The sequence below is a fragment of the Pleurodeles waltl genome, chromosome 4_2, assembly GCF_031143425.1.
Source record: "Pleurodeles waltl isolate 20211129_DDA chromosome 4_2, aPleWal1.hap1.20221129, whole genome shotgun sequence".
NCBI lineage: Eukaryota > Metazoa > Chordata > Amphibia > Caudata > Salamandridae > Pleurodeles > Pleurodeles waltl.
The window spans coordinates 892404248-892426387 of record NC_090443.1 but is presented as its reverse complement, the minus strand read 5'-3'; the positions used below and the strand labels follow the sequence as shown (position 1 = coordinate 892426387).

Below are 22140 nucleotides of genomic sequence, written 5' to 3'. Positions count from 1 at the left end.
AAACGTGTCTGAGGGGTGGCAGCAGCGCAGGCTGCTTGGAAAACCCCTGAAGACTGGTAGGAGCAGTACTGGCGGCCCTCTAACGAACCCCCAGAGTGCATGGAATCATGCAACCAATACTGGCAACAGTATTGGGGTAGGATTCCGACAAGTTTGATACCAAGTATGCCCAGGTTCGGAGTCAGCATTATGTAGCAGGACACATTTTACCCGTGTACAGGACCTGTCTCCAGTACACAGGTAAAATGGATTCACCGCACTTACGAAGTCCAGGGCAATGGAGCTGGAATTCGTAGGAGCACCTCTGCTCATGCAGGGTTGCCCTCACACACAAGGACCTGCACCCTGCCCTCTGGGCTAGGAGGGCCTACCATAGGGGTGACTTACTTTCGGACGGTGACGGAGCTTTCACCTTTTCATGCAGGCTGCAATGGCAGGCCTGCAGACACATTTTTCATGGGCTCCCATGGGTGGCACAATACCTGCTGCAGCCTATGGGGAACCCCTGTACTAAGGACTTATAAGGGGGCTCCAGTATGCCAATTGTGGGGTGTGAAAAGTCCCAGACAACCACATTTAGTGGGAGAGAGCACAATCACTTGGGTCCTGGTTAGCAGGATCCCATATAAAACAGTCCAAGCATACTGATAGCAGGCAAAAAGTGGGGGTAACCATACCAAAAAAAGGGTACTTTCCGACACTATGGAGCAGGGGCGGCCATATAGAGTTCCCTCTAATATTACATAACGGCCCTCTTTGGCAGCCTGGACAATAGGTTTTACAAATGGATCTTCTGGGGTGACCCAGATAAGAACCCCTTGGGCATAAGCTGAGTATCCTGTACCATATACCTGCCCACTCCATCTCCTATTTACTTTGTCAAGTTCCCCTGTGGTGAGGTAAGTCTCCTGGAGACAAGCAATGTGTACATGTCGGCGTCTAAGGTAGTCATGTATCGTGTGTCTCCTGGTGGCAGTCGCCTTACTGTGGCTATCCCAAGCTAAAACATTAAAGGTAGAGGGGGCACCGATGGCTTCTGGATCCGAACCAGTGTCGGTCGTGCCTGGAACTTCCTCAACATCGGTTCCGGCGTTGACGCTCCCGATGCCACCCTGGCCCATGGGCGTCAACACTATACTCATTGCTGACTCCGACATGAAGTCAGAATGATGTTGCTCAAACCCAGTTTCGTTTACAGCAGGGGCCAGGGGCTTTGGACCCTAAATTGGATTTCAATCCTTATTATTATGGGGCTGAATTCGGCAAAGGTATGGAGGGGGGTCGCTGGATCCCCTTTGAATACCAGCTGGAAGATCCTATGGACTGATCACTGTACTAAGCCAGCGAGGTAGATACTAAATCTGACAATGGTATGCTTTCTCCCTCTACCGTGGCTATGGAGGAGGGAGCTTCTTACTCCATGGTAGTGAGAAGGGCAGCTGAGGTCTTGGGCCTTGAGCTGCCCTCTGTGGCTGTTAGGACTAACCTCCTGACTGAAATGCTTCAACCTGTGGCTGTGATGAAGCCCCTCACTGATGTCCTTCTGGGCACATGGTCCAAGCCCAGCACAGGGGCCCCTGCTAATAGGATGAGAGCTCGCTGCCATAGGCCTTCACCTAACAGCCTGACTTTCCTGGTCCAACACCTACCCCAGAGAGCTTGGTCATCTAACCCTCAGCTTCCCATGATGCATTCCCTTCTGCTTCCTCTGATATGGAATAAAAGAGGTTCGATCAACTTGGGAAGAAGTTGTTCTCTTCCTCCAGCCTGGCATTGTGGTTAGTGAGAACTGCATGCCTTTTGGGCAGTTACACCCATACTTTATGAGACACGGTCGCACAGGTGTTTCCACAGGTCCCGGAGGAGTCCCGGGCCATTCTCTTTCAAGCGGTTGCTGATGGGAGAGACGTGGCGAAGTTCACCATCAGATGTGGGCAGTTCAGTTGTGTCAACGGTGGCTTTGAGACACCACGTCTGGTTACATACATCTTGTTTTTAAGGGGATGTCCTATCCACACTGATCGACATGCCCTTTGATGGCACAGGTCTCCCTGGGGACAAAGCAGACTCAGAGCTTGAGCGCTTTAAGAAGTCCCTGACTACGGCTCAGTCCCTTGGCCTCGCAGCTACTCCTCAGCCTGCTTTTTGCCCCTTTTGTGGCTACAGAAGGGGCGTCCAGCCACATCACTTCCCTGCCTGCCACCATGCCGCACATGCTACACAGCCTATGCTTAGCTAAGGACGTGGGATCCAGCGTTCGCGTGGATCAGGGAGCCAGCGGTCTAACCAGTCCACCGCCCCTTCTGCTACAGCCTCCAATCCTTCCTGATCTGGCGCTTCCCCAACAGGGACCAGTCAGCATCAGGATTCCCCATCACCTGCCCCACTGGACCACCATCACTTCAGACAGGTGGGTTTTGTAAATAGTTCGAAGGGGCTACTTGCACCGCTTTGAGACTATCCCTCTTTCCATGCCACCATCCTACGATCAAATGACAAAGGATCACCTGGCCCTTCTCTGCAAGGTTACGGCTCTCTTGGCCAAGGGAGCCATAGAGAGGGTCCTGTGCCATAAGTAGGTCGTGATAGTTATTTCCACAACTTTCTGGTGCCCAAAAAGGACAAGGGCCTCTGCCCTATCCTCGACCTCTGGTTCTTAAATCTCTTTCTCAGGAAGGAGGAGTTCAAAATGCTCACTCCGGTTCAGGTCCTATCTGCCCTGGACCCTGGAGACTGGATGGTAACGTTGAACTTACAGGACGCTAATATCCATATTCCTGTCCTGCCTCCCCACAGACATTACTTGCGGTTCGTAGTAGGTCTCAAGCATTTTCAATTTATAGTGCTCCCCTTTGGCCTTACCAGTGCCCTCAGGTATTCACCAAAGTGATGGTGGTGAACACAGCTCATCTGCGCAGGTTAGGTGTTTCAGTCTTCCCCTACCTCGACGACTGGCTGTTGAAGGCTAGCTCTTCCTAGGCTGTTGTCTTTCATCTCCAGACTACTGCAAACCTCCTGCGTTCGCTGGGGTTCACCAGAAACATTCTGGAGTCACACCTGACTCCCTCTCAAACACTTATTTTAATCTGAGCTGTTCTGGACACAGTGTAGTTTCGGGCCTATCCTCCCGAGCGGTGAGTCCAGGATATTCAGTTATTCAGCTATAATACTGATATTTCAGCCTCTGTCCTGGATTTCGGTGAGATTGACTCTGAGGCTTCTGGGCCTCATGGCCTCCTGCATCCTGCCAGTGGCTCATACCAGATGGCATACCCAGGCTCTGCAGTGAGACCTAAAGTTCCAGTGGGCTCAGCATCAGGGAAATCTCTCTGACATGGTCCAGATCTCGGAGGCTACTGCGTGATATCTACAGTCGTGACTTCTGAACCGCGATTGGGTCAAGGGCTGATACCTCTCTTCCTCAACCAGATCTCACTGTAGTGACAGATGTGTCACTACTGGGATGGGGCAGCCACATGGGAGGGACGGAGAACAGAGGAGTATGGTCTCAGGTTGAGTCAAAGTTCCATATCAACCTTCTGGAACTCAGGGCGATCTGACGGGCATTGAAGGCATTCCATCCCTCTCTCAAAAGGCAGAGTAGTGCAGGTGTTCATGGATAACACCACCGCCACGTGGTACTGCAACAAGGAGGGCGGAGAGGTATCCTGGACCCTTTGTCAGGAGGCTCTCCTCCCTGGACATGGCTGGAACATCGGGGATATCTCTGGTGGTTCAACATCTGGCAGGCTCTCTAAAGGCCAGAGCGGACAAACTCAGCTGTTGATGCCTGGTGGACCACGAATGGCGTCTCTATTAGGAGGTGGTGCAAGGTTTCTTTCAGCAGTAGGGGAGAACCTTGGTTAGATCGGTTAGCCTCTGCAGACAATGTGCACTGTCAGCTTTTCTGCATGTTGGAGTTTCTAAGGCGGCACTCGCTCAGCAACACTTTTTGTTTCGAGTGGAACTCAGGCCTCCTTTCTGCCAATACCACTTTTGCCCAGAGTTCCCAAAAATGACCAGGCCCAAGTCATTCTTGTGTCCCCGGACTGGGCAAGAAAAGTCTGGTATCCCGAGCTCGTGAGCATGGCCATCGATCTTCTGATCAGATTGCCCTTTCGGGCGGATCTTCTGTTGCAGCAGCAGGGAACGGTTCTCCACCCGAACGTCTCCAGTCTTCGCCTTCTTGCATCGAGATTGAGCAGTGGCAGTTGATAGCTTTTGACCTTCCATCCAAAGTCTGTGATGTTATCTTGGCATCCAGGTTTCCCTCCACCAAAACAGTATACGTCTGTCATTGGCACAGCTTTGTGGCATGGTGTACAGACAAGTCTCTGTCAACCCCCTCTCTGTCCCTCTTTCTGAAGTTCTTCTGTTTGTTCTTTCTTTGGCCTAACAGGGCTCTGTTCTGGGCACCCTCAAGGGTTATTTGTCTGCCACCTCGCCGTTACACTGATTGCCTGACCAACCCTCCTGGTTTAAAACTCCCATTGTTGAACTATTTCTTAAGGGTCTTACCCATCTCTTTGCTCTTTCTCCGTTCATATTGCTCCAGTAGGATTTGAACTTGGTTCTTACTTATCTGATGTGTGCTCCCTTTGAGCCGCTTCACAACTGCTAAAACTGTAACTCTGAAAACAGCCTTCCTTGTGGCTATCACCTCTGCCCGCATAGTGAGTGGGTTGCAGGCTCTTTCTTCTAAGAGTTCCAGGTGGATGATCAACTCTTTGTGGGCTATGTGGGAGTGAAGAAGGGTTGGGGAGTGCAGAAGAGAACCATCTCAAGATGGGTTGCTATCTGCATTAAATTTGCTACTCTTTGGCTAAGAAGCACCCCGAGTGTTTGTGTGCTCAGTCTACCAGGGCAACAGCTGCAACCACTGGGTTAGCACGTGGAGTTCCTGTCCTGGATATGTGTCAGACAGCAACGTGGGCGTCCTTGCACACGTTCACTCAACACTACTGCCTGGACAGTCAGGCTTCTTTGGCCGTTTGGTCCTGCAGGACTTCCTAGTATGATCTTGGTTCACAGGCCCACCTCCGGGGATGATATTGCTTGGGTATCAATTCTAAGGTTAGGAATCTGCAGCTAGAAGTCTCTGTCAGATGAACAAGTTGCTTACCTTTGGTAACGATTTATCTGGTAGAGACATATTCTAGTAGTTGCAGATTCCTTACCGACTCCCTCATCCTCCCCACTCTGCGAACTGATTTCTAGGGACAGGGACTTTCCTTTCAGGGCCCTAGTTCTGGTGCCCCAGTATCAATGTTCTTCAGGGACATGCGCTTCTGACGTGAAAAGTCGAGAAAAGAAACTGATGTCAGCTTGCCGGAGTGGCGCCTATATACGACTTGCAATGTCATATCCAACGCCAACAACGGATGTGGAGTTGACCGATGTTGACTATCGGTGTGCAGGGATACTGCTTGAAGAAAAATCTCCAGTACCAGACTAACTCCTGGGAAAAGTCTAAGGTAAGGAATCTGCAACTAGAATATGTCTATACCAGATAAATCGTTAACAAAGGTAAGTAACTTGTTCTTTAGGTTTCACCATCATGGCGGATCGATGCGAGGTGCAGGATACTTGCTCTGATGAGCAACACTGACAGTGAGCACTGGCATGGAGTAACCGGTTAGTAAGTATCTCTAGGTAATAATTGATCCCCAAGGCTTCCCTTCCCCAGCAATTATGTATGTAAACTGCTCTATATCAAATGAGCAATTGTGATTCCGCCTGGGAAAGAGGGGGCAATTGGTCTAGTCTTTACCATAAAAGAACAGTTAAGCATTGAAGCTACTTCTCATAGGTCTTTGTTTCGTACTGTGCGCTGTTGCAGTCACCACTGCAGAATTAGGCCACAGATGGGGACATGCGCTGATGATTAATCAGCCATCATGGGTTGAAGGTCCTCAGTGATGTAGTGTTATCTTTACAGCAGGTGCTTAGTTTGTCTCTTTAATATCCAAAATTGCTAAATGGATGAAATTGCTAACCGTCTCAAGCTCAACACCAACAAAAGAGAAGTACTGATATTCAACAAAAACATCTGTCTATGAGACTCCAGCTTGTGGCTGGCTGAATTCAGACCCACGCCCGGAACTTCGGACTCATCACTACCAGCAAACTGGACATAACTGAACAAGTCATCACCGTCACTTCATCCTGCTTCCACATCCTAAAGATGCTGAGCAAGATCTTCAAATGTCTCCCAAGCAACACCTGAAACTGTCTTCAGCAGGTTGGACTACAGGAACACCCTGTATGCCCGGATCACCAGGCCAATTACCAGTAGGCTACAAACCACACAGAACTTGACAACCAGACTCATCCTCAAGTTCCCAAACACTTCGAATCATTCCACACTTCAGGGAGCTCCACTAGCCCCTGATACACAAACACGCTAATTTCCAACACTTCATACACACATTCAAGGCACTACACAACTTAGGCCCCCATCTGCCTCAACATTTGCATCTCCTTCCACCGACCATCCAGACACCTCCACTCCACAGAGTTTAACTTTACACATCTTACACAGAACAAGATCAAGAGGATGGATGTTCTCTTACATCACTCCTAAAGTGTGGCATGGCCTCCCACTCCACATGAGAGCCTCCCTCTCTCTTCTTAAATTCCACTAGAATCTGAAGACATGGCTTTTCAGTTAACCAGCCTATCCTAGACAGGCACACACACATGCTCAGCACAAGAATTCCCTATCAGGTGATAGTGCACTTTACAAATACGCATAACATAACAGGTGTTTATTACTATAAATGCTATAAGCCACATGTTTTCATCATGGTATTCCTGAGTTGAATTTAATTCCATGTATGTTTATTTTCATGCCTGGATTTTGACAGCATAGCTGTCAAACATGTATTGCTTACAATATACCTAGAGAGGGCTTTTGGTCACTCTCTTCCAGCCACTGGATTTAGCCTTAGTCACAAATGTCTCCGCTCAGCCCAATAGAATTCTATTATTTGTTTAGGTGTATTCTTCCTCCTTCACATGAGTGGTTACTTTGGACTACGTGAGGGGCAGCTATTTGCCCTCTGCCCCTTCTTGCTGGCTTTCTACCATGTGTACCTTAACACAGGTTAGCACATTAAATCCGGACCTATTAGCTTAGCCAATACTTGTTTCCTTTAAAGTGCCTTTTTCAGCAAATCAAGTGAGGAATGTGTTATTGGGAATGTTAGTCTTTCTTCCAATGGATTGAGATTGGAACTGACCATCAGTGTTTGAACCTTTAAGTAAGTGCCTGGCCACTCAAATCTGAAGGTACCTCACAAATTGACAGTTGCTCTGTAGCTAAGCAAATGTTGATGGATCAGTGAATGTGATATTTTTCTATTAGACTGTTGGAAATAACAATCTTTTTTTCTTCTGAGAAACACCTTAGGGGCACCGATGTACAATGTTAGTGTGGTGCAGTAAATATAATAGGGAATACGGGCCTAATTACGAGGCTGGCGGTCTTAAGACCGGCAGCCTCGCGGTGGCGGTCAGGGCTGCCACATTAAGACCCTGGCGGTCAGACCACCAGGGTTCCGCCGTCTCCACTGGGATCAGTGATCCCGACAGGTTGATGTCGGGTGTAGGTCGCAATATGTCAGGGCAGCACGGCCTACAGATTATGACCTCGTTCTCTGCCAGCCATTTCATGGCAGTCATCCGCTGTTCGCCACCATGAAAAGGCTGGCAGAGAACAGGTGCAAGGGGTAACGGGGAAGCCCCAGCATTGCCCATGGGCAGTGCCAGTGAATATTGCGAGGGTGCTGTTGCACCCTGCAGGCGAGAGCATTGCCGCTAGCTCGATTTCAAGCCGGAGACAATGGTGCTGCCGGTTTCCCGCTAGGCTGGCGGTTGGAAACCGAGGTTTCCACCCATCAGCCTAGCAGGAAACTCTTAATAGGTCCAGCAGGCTGGTCACCACTACGGCGGTAGCCACACTGTCAGGAGACTGGAGGACGGGTTGTCCGGTCTGTCAAACTCATAATTAGGCCCTAAGTGTCCATTTTCGCTACACAGTCCAGTATATCAATACCACTAAGCACCAGGTTGGCCTTCACTAAAGATATTTGAAAGAAGTTTTGTTTTGTGAACGGGTGCCTGTACTGCTTGCTAGATGGTGACAGTTTTATTTTGATGATTCCACAATTACAGAGCTTATTCCATGGAAGTTTTAGTCCTGCACTAGGCAGTAAGCATACTTATTTATTACTGCCTAGTAGTGCCGGAGGAGAGAACAGATGTGAAACTGTCTTCGGAGGAAAAATTTATTTCTCTTTTCTTTGCAGCAACCTGTTTGGTAAATTGTTTCCCCTCTTGTGTAAATGTTCAAGCTACTATTCCCCAGGTTTCCACTAGACCAGTTCTAATTGCCTGGCGTGATAAACACAATAAACAATACAACTGTTTATACCCATTCTCCGATACTAAATGCTAACTACGCAGCTAGAAATTACATTATTTATTCTACTTCTGGGTGTGTTATTTTAGTTCTAGTGCATTTATGGGTTGTAAGCTAGAGACACGTTTTAAAAGTTTGTTTTTTCCAGCATTTATCCTGTTAAGTTATTGTTAGTAAAGGAATGCCAAAACAAATGTGTTTTCTTTTTCTTTTTTTTATAGAGTATGGTAGAATCGATCAAGCACTGCATTGTGCTGCTGCAGATTGCTAAGGTAAGTCTTCTTTATCAAGACTGTTTAATTTTATTAGTTCTCTGTTGTAGGAAAAATTGCTCCTTGTTGCAGTTACCCCCACTTTTTGTCTGATATTGATGCTGACTTGACTGAGAAGGGTGCTGGGAGCCTGCTAACTAGGCCCCAACACCACTGTTCTTTCACTAAAAATGTACCATTGTTTCCCCAATTGGCACACCTCTGGCACACAGAAAAGTCTCTTGTAAACGTTTCCAGTGGTACCAAGGCCCCTGTGACTAGGGAAGGTCCCTAAGGGCTGATGCATGTGTTGTGTCACCCTAAGGGACCCCTCAACTAACACATGTACACTGCCATTGCAGATTGTGTGTGTGTTGGTGGGGAGAAAAAGACAAGGTCAGCATGGTATCCCCCTCAGGGTGCAATGCCCACAAAACACTGCCTGTGGCATAGGGAAGTCACCCCTCTAGCAGGCCTTACAGCCCTAAGGCAGGGTGCACTATACCACAGGTGAGGGCATAGCTGCATGAGCACTGTGCCCTACAGTGTCTAAGTCCATTCTTAGACATTGTAAGTGCAGTGTGGCCATATTAAGTATATGGTCTGGGAGTTTGTCAAAACGAGCTCCACAGTTCCATAATGGCTACACTGAATACTAGGAAGTTTGGTATCAAACGTCTCAGAATAATAAACCCACACTGATGCCAGTGTTGGATTTATAAACAAAATTCACACAGAGGGCATCTTAGAGAGCCCCCTGTATTTTACCCAATCTTTCAGTGCAGGACTGACTGGTCTGTGCCAGCCTGACACTGAGACGTGTTTCAGACCCGATGGGGTGGAGCCTTTGTGCTCTCTGAGGCCAGAAACAAAGCCTGCACTGGGTGGAGGTGCTTCACACCCCCCCTCTGCAGGAACTGTAACACCTAGCAGTGAGCCTCAAAGGCTCAGGCTTCGTGTAACAATGCCCCAGGGCACCCCAGCTAGTGGAGATGCCCACCCCCCGAACACTGCCCCCACTTTTGGTGGCAAGTCCAGAGGAGATAATGAGAAAAACAAGGAGGAGTCACCCACCAGTCAGGACAGCGCCTAAGGTGTCCTGAGCTGAAGTGACCCCTGCCTTAAGAAATCCTCCATCTTGTTTTGGAGGATTCCCCCCAACAGGATTAGGGATGTGCCCCCCTCCCCACAGGGAGGAGGCACAAAGAGGGTGTAGCCACCCTCAAGGACAGTAGCCATTGGCTACTGCCCCCTAAACCTAAACCCCGCCCCCAAATTGAGTATTTAGGGGCGGCCCTGAACCCAGGAAATCAGATTCCTGCAGCCTCAAGAAAGGAGGACTTCTGACCTGAAAGCCCCGCAGAGACGACGGAGACAATAACTGACTTGGCCCCAGCCCTACTGGCCTGTCTCCAGACTCAAATAACCTGCACAGCGATGCATCCAGCGGGACTAGCGACCTCTGAGGACTCAGAGGACTGACCTGCCCCTAAAGGACCAAGAAACGCCCGAGGGCAGCGGCTCTGTCCAAATCTACAACCAAGAAACCAACTTTAAGGAGGACTCCAGCCTCACTCTGGAAGCGTGAGTCTTCACACACTGCACCCTATGCCCCCGGCCTGTGTCCAGAGAAACCAACACCGCAGAGAGGACTCCCAGGCGACTTTAACGACGTGGACACTCTGAGTCGACCTCACTGCACCCCCACAGGGACGCCTGCAGAGAGGATCCAGAAGCTCCCCCTGACCGCGACTGCCCAGTAACAAAGGAACCCGATGCTTGGACAAAGCACTGCACCCGCAGCCCCCAGGACCGAAAGGAACCAACCATCAGTGCAGGAGTGAGCAGCAGGTGGCCCTCATCCTAGCCCAGTCAGTGGCTGGCCCAAGAAGCCCCCCTGTGCCCTGCCTGCATTTCCAGAGTGACCCCCGGGTCCCTCCATTGTTTTCAACGACAAACCTGACACCTACTTTGCCCACTGAACTGGCCGCTCCTGTGCCGCTGAGGGTGTATTTTGTGTGCCTGTGTGCCTGTGTGTGTGTCCCAGTGCTCTACAAACCCCCCCTTGACTGCTCCCCGAGGACGCAGGGACTTACCTGCTAGCAGACTGGAACCGGAGCACCCCTGTTCTCCATAGGGGGCCTATGTTATTTGGGCCCTCCTTTGACCTCTGCACCTTACCGGCCTTGTGTTGCTGGTGCGGTGGCTTTGGGGTTTCCTTGAAATCCCAGCAGTGATCTGCCTATTCCTTGGAGACTGAACTTGTAAGTGCTTTACTTACCTGAGAAACTAACTATTACTTACCTCCCCCAGGAACTGTTGATTTTTGCAGTGTCCACTTTTAAAATTGCTTATTGCCATTTTTGCCAAAACTGTGTATACTACTGTTTTAATTCAAAGTTCAGTACTTACCTGTGTGAAGTACCTTACAATTTATGTACTTACCTAAATTCTGAATCTTGTGGTTCTAAAATAAATTAAGAAAATAACATTTTTCTATATAAAAACCTATTGGCCTAGAGTTACGTCTTTGAATGTGTGTTCTCATTTATTGCCTGTGTGTGTACAACAAATGCTCAACACTACCCTCTGATAAGCCTACTGCTTGACTACACTACCACAAAATAGAGCGTAGTATTATCTAATTTTGTCACTATCAACCTCTAAGGGGAACCCTTGGACTCTGTGCACACTATCTCTCACTTTGAGATAGTATATACAGAGCCAACCTCCTACATCTGCTAATGCACGTTTCTCCCATGAGGGTACCAGAATGTAATTATGGTTAATGTTATTCTGAACGTTTCTTATTTAGATTCTGATTTACTTGACTTGTCACCCATGTGATATATCGGAAATCCAAGATACTCACTTGATTTTATCTCTGATTTCTCAAGCTTTGTAGAAATTTTAAACTTTAGTAAACTGAACATCTGAAGTTTAGACATCCATACTCAACGCATAAAGGTAGTCTGGAGACCTCAAAGACATGTAACATGTTTGTTGCTGCCTAAGGCATCAATTAATTTATGCTTGCTCTAAAGATGTCATCTCAATATATAGAAATTGACACCACAAACAAAGAAAATTAAGTTTTGGGTTGAGAAGGTGGTAGACAAATGGATAGGCTGAACTAAGAAGGAGCTCATTGTTTGTAAATGAATTTCCCGTTGAAGGGTAAATAATGCAGTAAGTTGTGTACAAACTGCTTTGATAACATGTTTTGTAGTTTTTCCATAGGACGTAAGAGTTATTGCACCGAGATTTAGGGAATTCTACTGACCCAGTACACTCCAGAGAATCCACAACGATAGCCATTAAGATATTGAGAACATTTATGAATATTATTGTTATTATTGTAGACTAACTAGGCCAGCTAGACCTAGGCCAAATAGACGTATATTAATTTAAATGAATTTTGCGGGGGCGTGGCCGGCAAGATGGCCAATCGGAAGCACTAAATGAGTGCTCCCGATCCCGGCTCGTAATCCTCCCTGATCCTGTGGCCCCCGGACCCCACGGACCCGGCAGGCAAGTCCTGGAGTCCGCAGGAGCAGAGGAGTGCACCGGGAGAGCGGCGGGAGAGAATATTCGAGACGCCGGCACCGAAACCGAGCAGCAGGGGGGCGCACAAGCGGAGCGCCTGGCCCTAAGATGGGGGCCGCGATCGCGGGAGCAATCTAAACGTGACGAAAATCGGCCACAAGAGACACTGGAGCGGCGCGAATTTAAGGCAGAAGTTTCCTGAAGGGGAGCCACTTGGGGTGAGGAGTTGAGTGAACTTTGACTCTGCCCTTCCCCCTTCCCCCCGGAGAGTGGGTACAGTGTTGGAGTTGGGCCTCCCAGTTGGATTGGAGGCCTGCTGTGGTGATTAAGGCAGCAGTTGAGATCGGTGCTTGCCCCATGCGGAGTGTGCACAGGCCCTGGACGCTTAGGGCTCACATAGCTGCATTGGGCATACTGTGGCAGCTGGAGGCGTCGCTGGACTGGTTCTTGCGGAGTGAATCCTTTGCGTTGGAGAGCTGCCAGAGTTCCTGGGTTGCCTGGTTCTGGAGTGTGGAACTATTAAGCTGTGCATCGGATCTGTCAGCTCAGGTACGACACTTGCGCTGCTTCTACATATGCTGGCACCTCCACGGGAGTGGGGTTAAGAGACTGAGAGGTATTGGGCGGCAGGAATACGGAGTTTGACTGCCTGCCTCGCGCCTGGAGGGCCTGAGCCTGGCATTTGGTGTGTTCCTTCGTGACTGCACTCCAGCAGGTGGATACCATGGGCAAAGATAGAATGCAAAAGAGTACGCAGCAAACGCGGATGGACCAAGACACGGTGCAAAGTTCAGGTGTGAGTCTACAAAGGGATTCACCAGGCCCTTCAGAGAAAGGTGCGGAGCCCACCGGTGCGCAAATCCTGGCTGCTGTTGAGTCCTCGCGGCAGGCAATGCATACTCAGATCGCACCCATAGCCATGGATGTCAATCTGCTTCGTGTGGACTTAAGAGTAGTGGCGGAACGCTCGGTGGCCACTGAGGAACAAGTGACGTGCCTGCAGTCTGAGATGGATACGCTGAAGGCCTCGGTGGCCATCCTTGAAACTAAAACACACAGGCTGGAGGCGAGGGTCGAGGATGCGGAAGGTAGGGCGAGACTGTGTAACCTCTGCATAGTGGGCTTTCCCGAAGGTGTGGAGGGGGCGAATGTTGAGGCTTTCTTGGAAGACTGGATCTGAAAAACATTGCCTGAGGCTCCCTTATTGGCTGTATTTGTGGTGGAACGTGTGCACAGGGCCTTAACAGCGCCGCCGGGAGCCCCCCCCCCCCCCCCACAAACAATTATAGCCAAGGTCCTTAACTACAGAGACCGAGATGTAATTTTGCGGGAGGTGTGCAAACATGGAGATCTACCTTTTGAAAATCACACCATCCGTTTTTTCCCCTGACTATACCAGGATGGTGCAGCTCCAGAGGCAATCCTTTGCAGGTGTTAAACGTAAGCTTAAATAACTGGGCTATGCCTATATGCTTTTGTTCCCAGCTAAGTTGAAAGTTCTCCATGCAGGTCGCTCGCACTTTTTTTTCCATCTCCCGAAGCAGCTTGGGACTGGTTGGAGCGAAACGGTGTGGCGGGAACTCCAGACTTCTTGGTTGAGAGAGTGGCAGAAGGCTCAAAGGGACAGCAGAGGTGCATACTGCAGCCCGTAGGAGCACCCGCAGATGTCGTGCGGCCAAGAAAGTTGAGTGATTGTTCGTTCGGATGGCACCCTGAGTCTTGAAAGTCAGAGACAGGAGCGGGAGGAGGCCAAACTGTTGGCTCAAACTGTCACGTCTGAGGCATCCTCCCGCTCCGGGTCCCCCTGTGTTGCGGGCAGACTGTCTCCGGATTTGAGCCCTGAGGGCACCTGACGGCCTCATTGGCCCTCCGGTCGAGGCTGGAGCACGTACTTTGGTTTTGGGGGATTCTTTGAGGGCTTCCCCCTGTTGTGCCCTCCTTCTCTCTCTGCCCCTCCCCTCTCTTTCTGATGCTGACTATGGATGGGTGGTAGCAGGAGTCAATGATTGTGCAGGGAGTTGCTGCGGAGTGGTGGAGCTGAGCTAACCCCCGCCCCTATTGTTGTTGTTAGTTCTACTAGTGGGTACAGTGTGTGTGCGGGCCGGACGATTGGCATGGGCGGAGTGTCGGAGTGCTGTCTGGACCTGAATCTAGCTATCGAGCTGGAGCAGCAATCACCTCCCAGTTCTGGCCTATAGAAGTGATAGCGGGGTACACACTCGATTGGGCAGACACTAGCTGTGGGAGGTGTTTACCTGGGGTGGGATGGGGAACTTATCTGTGGGTTCTTGTTTGAGTTGGAGTTCTGTATCTGACACTGTAAGCACTGTGTGTGTCCTTCTGTTTAGGGACATCGACTTGCCTGGTTGTGCGAGCGCGGACCGGGGGATTATATGATGGGGGCTGTGGACGGTTGGGGTGGGGGGACGACCCGGAGTGGTGGAACAGATTAGACTATGGTGGGTACCTTAACACGCATAGTTACATGGAACGTTAGGGGGTTAAACTCCTATGTGAAGCGCTATAGAGTGCATACGTACCTTCGCCGGCTTGGCGTAAATATTGCTCTCCTGCAGGATACTCATTTGGTTGAGAATGAAGCGCAAAAACTGCAGAAAAAGTGGAGGGGCCAGCTCTATTCCGCAACCTATTCCTCCTACGCTAGAGGGGTTTCAGTCTGGGTGGTCCGTGGGACACCCTTTGTACTACAAAGTCTAAAAGCAGACGTTCAGGGACATTACATATTTCTTCATGGCTTACTTGATGGTCGTGAGATCCGTCTGTTGAATATCTACACCCCTAACACGGATGATGCGGGATTCTATCATCAGATACAACTGGAATTAATATAATTTACAGGGATACCCATTCTGTGGGCGGGTGACTTTGATTGCGTCCTCGATGGAGAGCTAGATAGAGACCCCCCGAAGTTGAATACGAAAGCGCATATGACTGAGAAATGTTATGCGGAATCTCCACTTTGTGGATGTGTGGAGAGAAATGCACCCCTCGTCTAGAGTGTTTTCGTGTTACACGCCCACCCATGGGGCTTACAGCCGTCTGGACAGATTCCTTCTAGCCAATGATGGCTCCCTAGACATTTGCCGAGTTGTTTATCAGGCCTGGTTTTTGTCAGACCATGCCCCCCTCCTTCTAGAGTGTGAGACGCACATGCCCAGGCCAGCGATCCTGCTGTGGCGGTTGCGCCCAGACTTTCTAAGTGATCCGGAATATAAAAAAGATCTCCAAGATGTGCTAGTTGGATACTTTAATACAAACTGGGGTACGGCAGGAACCCGAGGCTTAGAGTGGGAGGTACTGAAAGTTGTTATTAGAGGGGAAAGCCTTAGTAAAACATATGGAATTAGGCAGCGCCTGGAGCGGGAGCTTACAAGTCAGGAGGAGGTGTTGGCTACTCTGCAGCGTCAAGTTGATAATGGCGACGCTTCGGAGACGGATTGCCTTGAGGTGAGAGTTAGAATTGTGTACCTCTGGGATAGGCTAGAGAATTATGTCTGCCGGAATTACAGACAGCGGCTATTCCAGGAGGGAGACCCTTCTGGGCGTATGCTGGCTTGGCTCCTCCGGCGAGAGAGACCAGTCCCCATTATTCAGTTGCTCCACGGCTCCTCTGGGGAAAGGATTTTAGGGCAGCTGAGGGTAAACGCACACCTGCGTGAGCACTTGCGAGTTATTTATGCCGCACCACGTAGAGCGGGTGAGGCCCAGATTCAGACGTACCTGAATGGTCTCTGGTTACCTCGCCTTACGGCAGACCAGACAGAGTAATTGGAAGGAGAGGTTTCACTGGACGACCTGGGAGAGGCGTTGAGTGGTATGGCGACTGGGAAAGCACCTGGTCCGGACGGGCTGCAGTCGAATTTTATTGTACATATTCGGCTGTGCTTCTTCCTCGATTGTTGGGAATACTCCATGAGGCGCAAGGGTAGGGCCTGCTACCGGTGCATATGTGAGAGGCTCTGATAGTTATGCTACCAAAGCCAGGAAAGGAGGTTGACAACCCCAGCAAATATAGGCCATTATCCATGCTGAATGTTGATGTTAAATTACTTGCTAAAGTATTGGCCTCTCGGTTGAGTAGAGTGGTGACGCATTTAGTGCAGCGAGATCAATGCGGTTTTGTGCCGGGGAGGGGAACTCATATGAACATACAGCGCTTATCGCATATACTTAACGAGACTTGAGGCTCTGCGTTTCCCACAGCACTAATGGCGCTAGATATGGAAAAAGCGTTCGACACCCTGTCATGGGACTACCTATGGGAGGTGTTGTGCAGGATGGGCATTGGTCCTGCCTTCTTATCCTGGGTGTGTCTTTTGTACTCGGCACCCCGGGCGAGAGTGCGTACAGGGGCTATTGTGTCAGACTCCTTTATGATCGAACGCGGCACACAGCAAGGTTGCCCCCCTGTCGGCGCTGCTGTTCGTGTTGGCCATGGAGCCCCTAGCTATTCAACTACGAACTGGCTTGGATGGTTGTGGTATCCATGTGGGAGCGAGAAAGCACATAATTTCATTTTATGCAGATGATGCTCTAGTGTACGTATAGGAGCCTGAACAGGCGTTCCCCCTCTTGTTGGAAATGATGGATGATTTTGGGCGGTTGTCGGGTTTACGCGCCAACAGACACAAAACGGTGTTGTTCCCGATGGCAGGTCTGTGGTGGAAGCCTTGGAGTTGCCCCAATTGGGCTTAACCTGGGCGACTGAATCCTTTTCATATTTAGGCATCCGAGTTGCACATTCGCCGCAATTGCAATTCAATTTAAATCTGGGAAGAGTACTGGAGGGCCTCCGTGTCTCTGTTCAGTTTTGGACCTCTCTTCCGCTATCGTTTATGGGTAGAGTCGCGCTCAGTAAAATGATCTTGTTTCCTCTATGCCTATAAGTTATACAGAATTCACTCTGTGAGCTTCCTCTTTCGATATTTCGGCAACTAGATAAACTGCTCTTATCCTTAGTCTGGGCAGGCAAACGATGCAGAGTTCGCATAGGAATCCTGAAATTGGACCTGGCTGATGGCAGCTTGGGACTGCCAGACTTATATTTATATTACTTGGCTGGGTTACTGCAGTACGCAGCCCGATGGTGTGAGGATGCGCCAAACTGGAGAAAGGATTTGTTAGCCGGCTCAGTCTGTGTGGAGCGCCTCCCGCATATACTAATGGATGGCTCTAGAGTTCCGAAGGGCACCCCCTACCTGGTGTAGCAGGTGTCGAGGGCTTGGGAGAGTGTGGTGGTGAGGGTCCTACGTAAGGCCCCACATGCTCGTCTGCTTCCCCTGTGGTGGATCCAGCCTTTTGCTGAAGCTGCTGAAGTAATGGATTTTTCACAGTGGCGTGCAGGGGGTTGTAACAATGCTGGTGACTTAAATCATAATGGCATGTTCATTACGAGGGAGGAGGGAGACTCCATGTTTGGTATAGGTCCAAGACAGTTCTTACAATATGTGAACATCTCACAGACGGTCAGAGACATTTGGACGTCCTTTCCGGAGGAGCCCGTTAAATCTTGCCTCCTGGTGTCATTGCTTGATCCCAGAGGTGACCGGGGCCTGCTATCCCAAACTTACAAAGCTCGCAAGAGTGACAGACTGACTGACCTTCAGGGGATTAGAGGCCAATGGGACACTAGTCTCGGAGTGGTGCTCACGGATGGGGAATGGAATAGGACCCATACGTTGGTGCGGGATGCGACCAGCAACGCTAGGTTAAAGTTGATGCACTTTTATTACTTACATAGAGCATACCTGACACCTCAACGGTTAAATAGGATATTTCCATCAGGACCTGATAGTTGTAGCCGTTGTAGAGAGCAGTCGGCTATATTTGATCACATGGCATGGGTCTGTGAGACTGTCCAGCCTTATTGGCATCAAGTGGTGAAGACGCTAAGGGAGGCTACGGCTGTGAGAGTGCAGGGGACAACGAAGCACTGCCTGCTGGGCCTGATCCCGGTTCCCAAAAAGGGTCGGAAAATGGCATATAGATTTGCACAGCTGGGGCTTTTATTGGCGAAAAGGCACATTGCGATTCGTTGGGCCAGCCCGCAACCCCCGCTACATGTTACTTGGTTAAGTGATTTAGTTGAATGGGCTACTGCAGAAGAATGCCGGTTGCGGAAGTTTCGATTAGATGAGTATGCTGACCGATATTGGGAACTCTGGTGTGCCATGATTGAAGAACTGACTGGTGTGCAGGAGAGCGAGGGTGAGAGTCCTTTGACTGATGCGTCTGCCATTGAGCTCGGGTCGTGGTTGAGCCTTGGGGTGCAGACCCAGAGATTCCTGCGACACGAATATGTGTCTTGGTGTGCCCAGGAGGGCATACTTCCGGCCTTGCTACTTGAGGGGGGTCCCTGTGGGTGGCTCCACCCTCGCTTCCTCGGCCTGGCTACTGTGTCACTCTGGGATGCTGCTGTGCTCCCTTGCTGGGTCTCCCCCCAACCATACCTGTTGCGCCAGATAAATGTCGATTATTTGCAGCACTGTCTGCTGGCCTGTCACTGCTTACTATACTTACAGTGTACTGTTGTTGGTTAATATGTTATAATGTACTGCATTGTCTCTGAAGGGGTGGGAACTGCTCTGTCGGGCCGCTGTGGAAGTCATGTTGGTTGGGTTCCCTAATCTAAGAACACAGATGCCTTATTTCCCTATGCGTGCTCCGTCAGCAGTTAAGTGGACCTGGATTTGAACTCTTCAAACTGTTATGATCATAAAAGGTGCAATTGGTCTGATCTCCTCCCCCTTCCCACTGAAAGCACTATGTGATAATGTAGTACACAGTTGTATGTGTTTATCTTATGCATAAATAAAAAAGTTTAAAAAAATAATAATAATAATAATTTTGCCGTTCTGCTGAAATCCTCTTTGCAAAATATATTCAGATGTTGGAGGAGTTTTTGGGACCCACTACCTACTCATAAAAATGGTTTATGCATCCCTTTTGGAAACGGGCTTTGTTTACCAAGAAAATTGCTTTATTTAAAAGCAGTCATAGACATTATGGTCTTCTGACCCCCAGCAGGCTATCATGCTTGTGAGTCTAGCTAATCATATTGGGTCGCAATTTGCAACCTGCCTCATGCATGCTATGTTAGGACCACTCCAATTGGGAAGTTTTGTTAACCAACCTATTAGTGTATAGGTTGGTTTCCATTGCAAAATCCCTTTCAATTCACAAAAGGAATTAGATAACTTGCGACCAATTTTTTGAGTGTTAAAGTCCTATATCAAGTGCATAGTTCTCTTTAAAAAACGAAAAACATCCTTGTGCTAAAAGTTACACTTTTAAGGAACAATTTAATATATTATAACACAGAATCCTCCAAAATATTCAGAAACTCATTCATTCTAAATATTTCAGTCAGTAATAAAGGTTTTACTCTTTTTAACATTGACTATATAAATGCCATTCTTGTCCTAGCTTAACAGAATGAAAAGCATAGTATATAGAGTTAAAAATTAAATTAAACCATCCACTGGGTTCATAAAACATGCCTCTTTATGTGGACATGTAACTATATAGAGAGCAGCTTTCAGGGGGTGTGGAATTTGTAACAAAATGTACTTGTCCAAGGGCCAAATGCTACTGAAATGTACTTGTCCTGTAGAGAAATCCACTTGCCCCACATAATTACCTTCATCAGTAATCTGGCTGGAACAAGCACATTTCTTTATTATTTTATTTAAATTGCTACAAAACAAATACTTTGCAAGAGTGCTAAAGTAAAAAATGTCTTTGTTTACAAGAAATACATGTCCAGAGTATGGTTTCTTTTGCTTTTAATATTGGTACATTTTGAGAGTTGTGTGATTAAAACCTGTCACATGCATCCAAAACATTCTTCTCTGCGGTCAGTTTTCAACCAACTGCACTGTTTAACAAGGGTTGGCATTCAGTGAACTGCAGATTAGAGCAAGAAGTCTAGGCACATTGCATTTAGCATCTCAGTCACAGTTTAACCAACATACTGATTATCTTCGTTTCCCATCTTTTGTCTTTTACAACTGTTTTCTTTAGCATACATTGAACATCCACAGGGAAGCGAGGAACATAACAAAGTGCTGAGGGAGCATCTCTTTTTAAACTTCAGATCGTAAAGGTCTTTATATAGAGTGCAGAGGCCATGAAATACTCTGGAGAACCCCACACACACTCTCTCTCTCGCTCTTTCTCTCTTTTATATGTTCATTCTCTACAGCAACACGAAGACAGGCCCTCAGACCCTACAGAGAAAACCCTATTGCAGGCACACACATACTGCATAGTCAAACATTCCCACTATGGGATGCACACTCATCCATCCTGCATACCTGACTCTCACATTTTCTCACACACACACACACCTACAGAGAAGCACTCCACAGACAACCTACTGAAATAACATATCGACCATGCAGACATCCATACCACATACACCCTTCAAAGACATACATCCTAAGGACATCCACCCATGTGCACATGCTGCTGTGACAGACATATACACATATCCCTCCCCACGGTACACACACACACAAGCTCAGGGGAGCACATTCTGCCAGCACACTCCGTATACACAGGAGCAGAGTTTAAATCTCAGCAGATCTACATCCCATTAAACTCAGCTACCCTAGTGATAGAGACTACCCGAATTAGTAAACTAAAGATGAGGAGAGCGACAATAGGAAGAAGGGGATGGAGTGTTAAAACTCACAAGATGTAGGCTTAGGGGAGGGATAGATGGGCACAGGGCGAGCAGCACTCCACGTAGGTGAGGCGGTTAGATATTAATGTTTAAGTGAAATTCAATATGGGAGTTATAGGAGGCCATCCATGCAGAGGAAAAACAGATCCCCGTTTCAGCCTTGCACTGTTAGTAGCTGCAGCCTGGTTGAAGAAAGAAGGCGTCTACAGGCCCTGGCAGGCCTCCAAATATCATAAAAACGTTGCTAGTGTTTGAATTTTGTCCTTGTGTAATAATAAGTCACTAGAACTCTATGAAGAGGATGTGTTTTTTTGTAACCGTGCTACCACAATTATAGTTTTCCGTAAACTATGTGGAGTACTATACTAAACAGCATTTTTTTGTTATGAATTTGTAATGGGAGTGGTATTTGTGCCTGTAAGGGTAAACTTGACTTTCTGCAGCACCTCCCCAGTTAATTATTGAGTGCATTGCCGGCATCATTCATAACAAGACCTTTCTATAGTTCAGGTTATTCGACTTACAAATGTCACACTCAAAATATTTGTTGTTCTCCAACACTGACCCAGAGTGTCTCCATTCTCCTTGAGTCTCACAGGTTGAGAGAGGTATTTCATCACCAATTTGCATTGGTGCATTTAGGAGTATCTTTAAAATTAGTAGGTGTATTCTTAAACTTAAATTGGTCTTGTATATCTAAGCCTGCAGCATCCTCCAGCCTATATTAGTTTCAGAAATGAATGCCGTCTTTGCTGTTTGTGTTCAGCTCTGTTGCCTACTTTGCAGTTCATAAGCTTGAAAGGTTTGTTATGTTCAACTACCAGAGTCGTACAAAGATGAAATTAAATTGTAACCTATATCTTAGTCAGAAACAGTCACATATTCTGAAGATAGAGGTTATCAAAGCGATTGACCGCTATTATGAAACTGTTAATTGGTAGTCATCAATGGTCTGTACTTGGAAAACTTTTCTGCATTAGGCGACACAATGGTCACAGCAATCAGAGAATTTTACATAGGATTTTATAATTAATTTGCACAGAGAAAAGCAGAAAACTGTCTATGGCAGCGATTTGTATTATAATAATGCTATGTTGCTTTGTACAATGCCTACCTAATCTGCTTACAATGTTTAAACCAGAAAAGGTTACTTTTAGACCAGTATGTTATGAGAGTCACTTGTTAAAGGGTGGGGTGTAATGCTATCTATATTT

General features: G+C 48.2%; 1 protein-coding gene across 6 annotated transcripts in view; it reads left to right on the top strand.

The window, feature by feature from the left end:
• Nucleotides 1-22140, top strand: part of OSBPL9 (oxysterol binding protein like 9) — an 875847-nt gene that overhangs the window by 370476 nt on the left and 483231 nt on the right. For all 6 annotated transcript variants that reach the window (XM_069232680.1, XM_069232678.1, XM_069232679.1 and 3 more), the window contains one exon: nucleotides 8644-8694. In XM_069232680.1, coding sequence (XP_069088781.1) covers nucleotides 8644-8694 — 51 coding nt within the window. The remainder of the gene's footprint in view (nucleotides 1-8643; nucleotides 8695-22140) is intronic.